At 33.4% G+C, this 12096-nt stretch overlaps 1 protein-coding gene across 2 annotated transcripts; it reads left to right on the top strand.

Annotated features, from left to right (window-relative positions):
- Positions 1-2741: 2741 nt before the first annotated feature.
- LOC111715073 (uncharacterized) lies at positions 2742-11305 on the top strand. Of its 2 annotated transcripts, XM_023490325.1 has the most exons (7): positions 2742-2876; positions 4585-4656; positions 5434-5482; positions 5828-6037; positions 7026-7088; positions 8306-8404; positions 11225-11305. In XM_023490325.1, the coding sequence occupies exons 1-6, from the start codon at positions 2758-2760 to the stop codon at positions 8402-8404; spliced, it is 612 nt and encodes a 203-aa protein (XP_023346093.1). In that variant the 5' UTR covers positions 2742-2757; the 3' UTR covers positions 11225-11305. The 2 variants fall into 2 exon arrangements, with proteins under 2 accessions (XP_023346093.1, XP_023346092.1); XM_023490324.1 differs by lacking the exon at positions 11225-11305 and having other exon boundaries at positions 8306-9827.
- The last annotated feature ends 791 nt before the right edge of the window (positions 11306-12096 follow it).

Below are 12096 nucleotides of genomic sequence, written 5' to 3' on the forward strand. Positions count from 1 at the left end.
AATTTAACAAGCTGCATTTTCCCTAGTCTGTCATAGTCGCAGCGCTTGCCCCCTAGCCTGTTCTAGCTGCAATTGTACGGCCAATAGTCCATCCTAGCCTTAGCGCTCGGCCCCCATTATAGGCTGCTCAACCTCAGAAGACCTAACCTAACCTTAGCGCTCGGCCCCCATTATAGGCTGCTCAACCTCAGTAGACCTAACATAATCTTAGCGCTCGGCCCCCATTATAGGCTGCTCCACCTCACTAGACCTAACCTAACCTTTGGGATGTTTCCACTTGGAAACTTGCACATTTGGGAAGCTCCACTTTGGAAATTATCACTTGATGAGTCACCCTCGGAAAAATGCCTTTGGAAAACCCCCAAAAATAATACATCAGCTGTGTCTGTGTCGTGAAGCGCCCTAAATATGAATATATAATCTTTAAGTACAAAGTCCTCTGTTTAAAGTTTCATCTAGGATTCAGGGTGTAAATGGAAAAGTTAATTAAAATCTTAATTTTGAATCTTTTGAAGGTGAAAACAGTACACTGTTGGAATATATGATACTTGGAATATAAATTTACTATAAAGAGACAATATTTTAACATAAACCCTTTTATTCCGCTTAGCATGGGGAGAGGGGGGGGGGCTGTATCGTTTTTTGGACATATAATTCATTAAGTGTTAATCTGAGGCTATTCAATTTTTTCTTCTCTTTTCTAATTAACACATGTCCCCTGCTTTGTGTTTATGAGTCCAAGGATTAATTTCTAATTTTTCGTGCAATTTTTTTTCTTCACACTTCATTTTTTTCTAAGTAACTGGATTTCGCTTTTAAGTATTTGGATTTTTGTAAATGTTGCAGATATGTATCAAAGTAAGCAAACAGAATGGGTCAGGACCCCCCCCCCTCCCAGTTTATTTTGGGTAGAGGAGACGTTAGTGGTTATTAGATAATCTGAGAAAAGTGAGGGAGAGATGAACCTAATCTATAAGGGACTGGTAGACGTAATGTCATGTTACACTTATTTTGAATATTTATCTCGTCTTTCCCACGTCCCACGCACATTGTCACCTTTAAACCTTTGCTTGACCATACATAATTTAGTAATGCTTTTTTTCTACAGTGGTAGGAGATAATATCAATATAATGAAGACGACTGTCGATTTCAATTCTGATTTATCTAGATTTTAAACAGCAAGGATACACAAAACATGAAAACAAATAGAAGCTGTCAATTAAAAAAGCTTCTCATTAATTACTTGTAAACTTGTAATTTGAAAAAAGCTTGTTAACAAGTAAAACTTAAATAAAAAAGTCGTCTTCATTATATTGATAAATCGCTAACCAGCGTATCTAAAGATTGATTATTTATAGTTGTGGCTCTCAAAGAACTTGGCAACCTGATGGTGGAAACCATTGATATTTCAAACTTAGAATATTTATTCTAACAGAATTCATATTTTGAAATATCTAAGGTCTACGATATCCATGGGTTGCAAAGATAAAGGTACCAGAAAATTTGAGTTTGTGGCGAAGACTCAAATCCTTTCCCGGTAGTTTTCTTTTTTCGTCTAATATAGGTTNAATTACAAAATTTACTTATATTTAATTTTCACCAGTTTTCTTATAAAAATTAAACAACTTAAAGTGTGTGTTTAAACTCTTATATATTTGTAAGTTTGTTAAATTATTCAACTTTGTTGAACTTTTTGCTTCTCTCTCTAGTTTCTATTTATTCGGAGAGCATAGTCATAAATAAATTTACAAATTACAAACAGTTAATTTTATTATTCGTTTGAAGTTCTCATGCTTCAAATATTTTTATCATTTTCCATGAATGAAACAATGCATTATATTATTAACAATATGTAGAATAATTAGATATTGACGTGAACTTATTTTATACTTATTTTACCATTTTTTCTGATCATGGCTTGAAACTCTGCAAAAGTGGATTTGAATTTTTTTTTTATAAATGAACCACAGTTTACAACGGTATTTTTTAATACTTTATCAAGAGTTACTATGAAGATGATATTCTCGTTTTTTCTGAATTTGTCTCTAAAAATCACATGAACTTTTTCATCATTTTGCTGAAATAAAGGTTTAAAGGGTACCGTTGTGAATTGAACATGTAACTCTTTTTTTAAATAGAGGGCCGGTCACATTCCGTTTAATCCAATCCCCACCTGTTGTGCTAGTTTTGTTCAAATTGGTTTTACTGTTTAGTCGAATTATTTGGAGTTTTAATGCGTTTTGAGAAAAAGGTTTTATTACAAACAAAGTTATGAGATATCGCTGGATTTTTTTGATCTGATATTTCTCACTGAAAACCAAGATGAGCATGCTCTCACGCAAAATTTGTCAAATACTTCTGTCAAATTAAATCTAGAAACAAGAGCAATGCAATTTTAAAATGTAAACAAAAAAGTACAAGTAAATTGTTGTGGTAAAGCCGCAGTCCATGGCTGTCTAAACATTGATGAATAACTTTCAGAGTTTTCTAATTGTCAACCAAAACCATCGGCAAGGGAACTAAAACATTGGTAAATTGATTGATGATCAATTGGTAAATTGATGGATCATGCTTAAATTTGATCAGCTAAATGTGCATATGTTGTATTCCTTTGTTTTACAATTATTGGTCGATTTTTTATTGATTGATTGGTTGATTGATTGATTGATTGATTGATTTGTTGATTGATTGATTTGTTGACTGATTGGTTGCTTAATTAATTGATTAATTGCTATTATTTCAGCTGTGTCCCTGTGATGGATGGTCGGGTTGGAGGACGAGGAGGTGGAGGAGGAGGAGGCGGAGGACTACGAGGTCAGGATCCTCCAGACTATATGGACAGCTCGATACTCTCAGCCGAGGACAACCTCCACAGGGAGATCTCCATTTATCCTCTTAATTCATCTTCATTCATCCTCTCAATTTATTTGCATTCATCCTCTCAATGTTTTCGCTATTTATTTTTTATTTATCGTAAACATAATTTTTGGTGACCCTCTATGTATAGATGACAATGCCTGATTTGCAACCTTGAAACCTTGAAACCTTGAAACCTTGAAACCTTAAAACCTTGAAACCTTGAAACCTTGAAACCTTGAAACCTTGACACCTTGACACCTTGAAACCTTGAAACCTTGAAACCTTGAAACCTTGAAACCTTGAAACCTTGAAATCTTGAAACCTTGACACCTTGAAACCTTGAAACCTTGAAACATTGAAACCTTGAAACCTTGAAACCTTGAAACATTGAAATATTGAAATCTTGAAACCTTGAAACCTTGAAACCTTGAAACCTTGAAACCTTGAAATCTTGAAACCTTGAAACCTTGAAACCTTGAAGCCTTGAAATCTTGAAACCTTGAAACCTTTAAATCTTGAAACCTTGAAACCTCGAAACCTTGAAACCTTGAAACCTCGAAACCTCGAAACCTTGAAACCTCGAAACCTTGAAACCTTGAAACCTCGAAACCTTGAAACCTTGAAACCTTGAAACCTTGAAACCTTTAAACTTTGAAACCTCGAAACCTTGAAAACTTGAAACCTTGAAACCTTGAAACCTTGAAACCTTGGTCTGAAAAAAAATATACAGGATCGTTTCTCCTATTTAAGAAACTGAAAGTGTAGTTTTAAGTGACCCTTCATGCAAATATGACAAAATTCGATCTTCACTTAAACCTTTTTCTGATCAATAATGAGAATAATATCGTCATATTTCAAAGTTTTAAAGTATTTAGTTATGATAGTTCAGATCTGTTTGTCCGTAGTAGAAATGTGCAAATAATTTTGTAAATAAATCACAATTAAAAATAATCGGTTTTCTAAACTCTAAACACCGTATTCACACTTGATTAGACCAAGCTTCTAAAGATACTGTTGTGAATCGGACATTGCCATCTTTGCAGTAAGTCAAATTAAGATAACGCTGACAGTCCTATTAAAAGAATGAACCAAAACATCAATTACATTTTAAACTTGATATCACAGTAGGAAATACATTAGAAATAGTTTTACATTTTGTTGCAATTTTAGAAGAGCGTTTAATTTCTGTTTAATATATCATGCTTTCAGCTAGACTGGGACTAAAATTAATGTTTTGAAACTAAATCATTTTTTACTTTCCAGAATTTCGCCAGAATTTTAATTTCTTGCATTTCAGCATTGCTTCTATAATTTTTCTTCTTGTTGTTTCCACTTTATATTTTCTCTGCAGACATTTATTATTTTTCTCTAATTTTCTGTTTTTCTTTTAAAGGAATCCAGGTTTTGCCCCATACACAATTATTCAAATCCTTATATCTTTGAAGCCTGCTATTAGTGTATGTAAATTGTAAACTTAGACGTTTTAATCTAACATAACTTATAGTTTAAAATATTAAAGGTTACCAGCGAATTTACATAGGCATAAGAAAACCAGAGTCCAATTCTTGTTCCCCCCCCTTACAATTCCCCATTTTCCCCTAGTTTTACAAATTACTCTATAATATAGGGCGGTTCAGAAAAAAATCCTTTATCCCCAAGCATATTACAGAGTCACTGCAGGGTGAGCCATGCAAATGAGTCAATGAAGATTTGTGTGTGTCTAGACCTGCAGATGAAAGAACTGAAATTATACTTGCAGCAACCTTCCTGGTTTTAGTTGTTCTCACATTTATAGCGTAAGTATTAACGTTGCATCCTTCCAACCGTTCTGATTACTGAATGATTTTAAGAATTGCAACCTCCCAGCTGTACTAATTATACAAAACTATGAGAATTGAGTCAATCTAGATTTACTTTTAGATTAATTTTCATTTTTGCGTCCAGTTGTTAAAATAAGAATTGCAACCTTCAAGTCAAATTAGTTCTATATATAGTTTAAAGATAAGAATTGCAACCTTCAAGTCGAATTAGTTATATATATATAGTTTAAGAATAAGAATTGCTACCTTCAAGTCGAATAGTTATATATAGTTTAAAGATAAGAATTGCAACCTTCAAGTCGAATTAGTTCTATATATAGTTTAAGAATTACCACCCCAAGCTCTACTAATTGAATTACTGGTGTATAATGTCTACTATCCCCAAGACAGGAATCATAAGTGAACTGGGAATTCTCCCCTCCTGGACCCCCCCCCCTTCTCACAGAATCCCCCACCCTTCTGGATCTTCCCGGAATCCCCCCCCCGCACGGACTGCATTGTTTTGTAGATACAGCTCTAATTTGGGATCCATAAATACATATATCATTGTAACCTTTGGTTCATTTTAAGCAATAGACCGACTTTTAAGCAACTAGAGCAAGATGTGCAGTACACATACTGACTATTGCAAGGAAAAGCAAGATAAATCTAATTCATTATCCCCCTCTAGCGTAATATATAATAGATTTAATCTATTCAAAAAAAATCCATTCAATGTTATTTTATTTTTATGCTAAAAATAATCTTATTTAGATTTATGATTTACAGATGTGAAAAGTCTTTCAACAGAAGAAAATCTGAGGTAGCAAGTTTATTACAGTAATATACAGGGAGAACCAGAAAACTGTGGAATAGGAAGACGACATTAAGGAAATACTTAAGTGTAATTAATGGTGTTAAAAAGAATTAGATTTACAAGGAAATTATTCCACAGTTTTTTATTCTTACTGAACAGGAATCATAGATCACAGTAATATCAGTTTTGAAACCTGGTATATCAAAGAAGTGGTCGTCTTCTTTACCTATGGAATTGTATATTTTTTAAATACATTACTTTTTTGATATATTACTATTCTAATATAATCTACTCTTTCCTATTTTATTCTATTCTATTCTATTCTATGCTATTCTATTCTATCTGTTCCAGAGACTACCCTCCTCCTATAGTACAGTATCCATTCAAACTGAGCCCAATATCTCCTGTAACGGCGGTACAACACTTATGAACGGCGGTTCCACTGCTCTGAACGGCGGTATTCATACAATATCTAACGGAGCAATCTCTACTCTACCCCGGTACATGAATGGTGGTAATCACTTACCCCGGGATCTGGGAGATATAGAGGAACAAGTTCAGGTACTTAAGCACGGACCCTTTTACCGGTAACTCGTTTCTTAAACAGTTCCATCCCTAAATTATTGTTTTGCTAACGTAACAAGTAAAAGAATGTGAAAGAATGTAGGTAAGAATTTTAAAGCAAAAGTCAATAAAGTGCCGAAATTGTCCTAAAGCCTTTAAGGTATAAAAGTTTTTTAATACGAAGAAATTCGATAATACTATGATTATTGCAAGAACTTTTTCCTCAGCAAAAGTTTACTGGAGCGCACATTAATCAACAATATTTAGTTTACGTAGATACATATTACACTCCTGTATGCCGAGTCCATTAGGACTCAGAATTTTCTTTTCTCATACTTGCGGATAAAATCAAAACTAGAGGGGTTATGAGGTCACAAAGTCGTACTAATGATATAGAATAATTTTTACCTTCTTCTTCTGTCTAGTTCGTAAAATTTAAACTTTTGACATCAGATCATTTTTAACTTTTTTTTTCATTAAAGGGACAAAAGACGTAATTTCATTATTTTTTTATTATTTTCCAAAAGGTTAAAGGAACTAGCTATCCACATTTTTCTACTAATGATGTAAAGACGACAATGCCAGATTCACAACGCTATCCTTAAAAGCTTTGTCTGATCAAGAATGAATTAGATATCAATGTTTATAATTTTCAAAACTATAATCATTTTTATTTGTGGTTTCTATACAAAAATAACAATTGCGCATATCTACTGTAGGAAAACGAATGACAAAATACACACTTTCAAACTTCCACATTATTGATGAGACAAAGGTTATAAAGGTACTGTTGTTCATTGGGCAATGTCATCTTGCAAAATGGGTCAATTGAGATTATTTTAACCTTTTTTTATTTTCTTCTTCATCCGCCATTTTTTTTGACAATTCTGCTCTTTATAAACTTTAGTTTAATGATTTGATTTGATTTTTCTATTTCATCCTTACGGTTTCTTATGTTCATTATGTCTAATAACCATTTTCTCAGGATTACCGAATGGATATGGATGGCAGTGTATACAGGTCTAGAAGTTCAAAGGATATGGCCAGGGTATGCAATCATTTATAGAAACATTTGTTTTAAAGAAAGCTAACTAAAACAACACATATCTGGCCAGACCTGTGTTGAAATAAACTATTAATACATTTTTCCTATTTTCCTATCTCTAAATATGTGCAACCCAATGTCAGTTGAAATCAAAGGTTTACACCACCAGGTTGCAGAGATATAAGGATTAGCAAATTTGAGTTGGTGGCAAGAACTCAGTTAACTTATAGGAAGCCATTGTGTTCTATATTTGGACTTATAAAAAGCATTTGGCTCTGTGACATTTTACAAAAAAAACACTCGAAACCTCGCAATTTGATTTCCCATAATAACATAGTAAACAACTTATAATTTGGAGCGTATATTTGTCAGCAATATATCATATTTATGTCTAAAACAGACACCGCAAATTATCCGACATCCTTTCTTGAACACTCTTTCGTTTATTGGTAGTTTTTCTTCAGTCTGTTTAAGCTAAATACCTTATAGTTGGTGTTTATCGTTCTGTTTACAAATATTCTTGTTAATTCTAAGGTCAGAACTTTTAAATAAGACACTCTAAAATGTTTGAACTAATCTAAATAAAAAGCTAGAAACTAGAATTACTTAAAAGTGAATAAGTTTCAAGGTGAGGGGGTCAAAATTGAGGTTTAAAGGCTAAATCCTGAAAAGTAGTAAATTATAGTAAGATGCCCGAACTTTTGAAATAGCCAAAGGAATCTAAACTTAATCAGTCCAATCAGAAAATATAGGGATTAGGACTTTTTAAAGGGGAATTTTAGCAAATAAAAGTGCCGAACTTTACTGAAAGATAAAAACCAATTCGACATTTGTATGACCACCAAAGACTTGTGCTGAGAACCCAAACTAAAACTTTCAATAACTTGCATCTTAAAAATGCTTCGGGGCTCTAGTGAAAATTCGAGCGTATTAATGTTGCTTTTTAAGCCGCCTTTTTTTCCTCTTGTAAAACTCAAAATTTTCCGGATTTTTCATATTAACATATTGATAGATTTCGTATATTGCCACAACACATTTGGCCCGAATCGCTTTAACCGTTTCGACGTTTATCGGACACAAATAAACAGACGGACAAGCTGTTGTTATATATGTAGCTGAAACATTTATGGAATTGTTAATCTATTTGAATATAAACAAAAAAGAATTCAATAATAAACCATATCTTGTAGATTAGCATTTCTAGATTTTTTATTTTATAGTCAAGGGAGAGCCTGGAGGATCCACATCAGTATAGACTCAAGTGTGAAGAAATACTATCCCCTGATTCTCCTTCTAGAGACCCTATGGGACATCTGTAAATATCAGGGGAGGACATGCCACACACAGTAAACATGCCAGAACTGATTATCCTTCTAGAGACCCTATGGGACATCTGTAAATATCAGGGGAGGACATGCCACACACGGTAAACATGCCAGAACTGATTCTCCTGCAAGAGACACAATATGGCATCTATAAATATCAGGGGAGGACATGCCACACACAGTAAAAATGCCAGAACTGATTCTCCTGCATGAGACACAATGGGACATCTATATATATCAGGGGAGGACATGCCACACACAGTAAACATGCAAGAACTGCTTCTCCGTCTAGAGACACAATGGGATCGACGTCTGTAAATATCAGGAGAGGACATGCCACACACAGTAAGCATGCAAGAGCTGATTCTTCGTCTTCAGACACAATGGGACATTATAAATATCAGGAAAAAAACGGTCAATAAGCAAGAAATTATATCTGTATAATTGTGAATTAAAAGAAATCCGAAAAGGCAAATATGAGTTTGAGTATTTTTGAATTTTTTCAAAAATCGGTGTTTTCGAATAAAATAAAAAGAAACAGGACCCTATATCTCTGACTCCCCAAACAAAGCAAGAAACAATTTAAAACCCACCTAAAGTAAGAAAATTTATGCTTTTTACCCTAAACTGGTTGTGATTGAATACAACATACAGCCTCTAATATGTAGCATAAATACATCTCTAATTGAACAATGACCATACATTACATATAGTATATGACAAAGTCGTTCATTGCACATGCTAAAACGGATTCCTTTCATTAAGCATACAATTTGTAGGGTAAATAGTTATCTTAAAATGTTTTTATTCAAAAGGTCCTAAAGATTCTTAGGTACCTAACAATCTTGCTGGAGATAAGGGTTCTTTATAGACCCAAAAATTCCTTTATTTTATGGGGCCCTAGAAATCCCTAATTGGACCACAAAACACTTCCTGGTATAACAGGGCCCCTAATTGATATTCAAGCAAATTCGATTCTTTCAACTTAAAACTGATTAACAAAAAAGGATGAAGGGTGAAAATATGTGTTTTATTAAAAAAATTGAAAATAAATTTCTGACATGATTTTTAAAATCTTTGTACCTGTCTCTTTTAGTAGAAGCTGAAAGGGACTGTACACGTAATTTTAGGTGATCACTGACTATCCCTATAAAGGATATGCATGCATAATTCACAACGGTACCCTTTAAATCTTTATCTGAGAAACAATAAGAAAGATATCATTGATTTCAATCTTAAATCCGCATGTCACATGCACAGAGAAACCACGCTTGGAAATTATCAAAGACGGGGGGAACCCTTGTGAATGGGAAAGTCCTTTATTAAATGGAGATTCAATAGAAATTACGTTGACAGTTCCTTTAAGCATCAACCATTTGATAATCTTTGAAAATAAACCTTTTTTCATTTGTTAAATCGGAAAATATTTGTGCATTTTCTTTCTTCATTTTGGTTTGTAAGACAGGAAAATGTAATATTTTTTGTTGGTTTTTATCCACCATTTGTTTTTTATGTTTTTCTGAAAAATGTGGGTTTCTTTGAATTCTACAATTTATTGTTTTTCCTGTTTTACGTTTGCAATTGTATTTTTTAAAATAACAAGCTGTTAGGCCTCATTTAATATAATAAAAATTTAGAGGAGCTCTTAATTTTCTGTTCGTAATATCTAACCACCGATAGCATTTAAAAATTACGAATATTTTGATCGAAATTATGATAGGACTGTTAGGAATATCCCACACATTTTATAACAAAATGTTCATAATGCTCTCGTTAAGGTTGATATTACGAACATAATGATAGTCTTTCTTCTTTCAGTTTATCAAAATTCAAAACTATTTTTATTTGAGGAATATCATAGTTTTAATCTAATATTTAAAGGGACTGGTAGCGTATTTAAGTTACCTTCAATGCCCAACTTACAGCGGTATCCTTTACACTTGTGACTGTTCAACGGGTATGGAGACCTCCGTGTAAAAATCTAATGAATAGCGGTTGAATTAAAGTAAAACCTGGTAGGCTGTTTACAGTATAAAATTAACACGGCTGATCCGTTGTGTCTCTGTAAAGGAATTGAGTCTTTGTCACAAACTCTGATTTTCTAATCACTATATCTTTGGAACCAAATGTTGCATACCTTAGATATTTCAAACTATGAATTCTGTTAGATCAAATCATCTGAGTTTGAAATATCAAAGGTTTACAACATCGAGTTCTAAAGATATTGTGGTTTAAATATTTGATTTTGTTCCAAAGACTAAATTCCTTAACGAATATTTTACGGTAAAAGCGAGTTTTAAAAATTTTCTGCCACGCCTGGAAAGAAATCAATATTTTTAAAATATAAAATATAATATAAAAAGCGTATCTGTAGAACAAATGTATCAGTCAAAGGTTTAAAAGGCACTGTTGAATAATCAGACACAAATGTAGGGTCACTTAAAATTACGCATACAGTCCTTTTAACTTAAACTATTCGTAAATTAATTTCTTTAACCTTGTATATAAATATATATGACAAATTTAACCATTTTGTTAATATTACATGTTGACAAATATATTCATCATCTTTTATATATGTGTATCATATGTATAAATATTTGCATTATATCATTTTATTGATAAATATTTGCATTATATTGATAAATATATGTATCATGATTTTCTTGAAATATGGTTAAATTTGAAAATCTTGTAAAATGTTCTGGGTATGAATGTGTGCTGACATTTTACAGTTTACAATCATCTGCATTGACTATAAATACTTCAATTAGCGAACTATACATTAAACTTTGCTTTGAACCTCATCTGTAAATATCAGGGGAGGACATGCCACACACAGTAAACATGCCAGAACTGATTATCCTTCTAGAGACCCTATGGGACATCTGTAAATATCAACCTTCTGAGCTGAAAACTTTAGAATGGGATGCCCTTAATTTTGATCGGTTAATTAATCTGGAGATTAATAACAAGAGGAGAACAAGCATTATTTACTCTCGGGATTAAGAAAAAGAGTGGATCAAGCATTAATCCCGATATCCACCATTCAAAAGTTCCCAGCTCTAGTTATATTATTTCCGAGTAGTCAAATACATGATATTATCTATGCATCATATACCTTTGTTGTAAGATGTATATAACTATCTGAAGTGCCCGGGGTAGCGCGAGGAATAAAAAATACAATTTTGAAAAAAAATCTTTACCCAATGTTACCCCTCGGGTACCGGTACCCATGGGTTTCCTCAAAATGTCAGCCCATTCGGTTCAAAATAAGCCTGTCAGCCCATTCGGTTCAAAATAAGCCTGTCAGCCCATTCGGTTTAAAATAAGCCTGTCAGCCCATTCGGTTTAAAATAGGCCTGTCAGCCCATTCGGTTCAAAATAAGCCTGTCAGCCCATTCGGTTCAAAATAAGCCTGTCAGCCCATTATATTCGGTTCAAAATAAGCCTGTCAGACCGATATATTCGGTTCAAAATAAGCCTGTCAGACCGTTATATTCGGTTCAAAATAAGCCCGTCAGACCGTTATATTCAAACAGGTTGAGGTCGTCTCTTAAGTCTCATCCTGTGTGGGTAACCAGCTCTACCTTCATGGCATGCTATGTGGGTAACCAGCTGTACCTTCATTGCATGCTGTGTGGGTAACCAGCTGTACCTTCATGGCTTGCTATGTGGGTAACCAG

Source organism: Eurytemora carolleeae, unplaced genomic scaffold, assembly GCF_000591075.1.
Source record: "Eurytemora carolleeae unplaced genomic scaffold, Eaff_2.0 scaffold1435, whole genome shotgun sequence".
Lineage (NCBI taxonomy): Eukaryota > Metazoa > Arthropoda > Copepoda > Calanoida > Temoridae > Eurytemora > Eurytemora carolleeae.

What these genes read in the sequence shown, in the direction of transcription:
- LOC111715073 (XM_023490325.1), top strand. Translation starts at nt 2,758, where the DNA reads ATGGATGGTCGGGTTGGAGGACGAGGAGGTGGAGGAGGAGGAGGCGGA. An exon ending in GCCGAGGACAACCTCCACAG is followed by an intron (nt 2,877 to 4,584) that starts GGAGATCTCCAT and finishes GTGTGTGTCTAG; the next exon opens with ACCTGCAGATGAAAGAACTG. An exon ending in GTTGTTCTCACATTTATAGC is followed by an intron (nt 4,657 to 5,433) that starts GTAAGTATTAAC and finishes AATCTTATTTAG; the next exon opens with ATTTATGATTTACAGATGTG.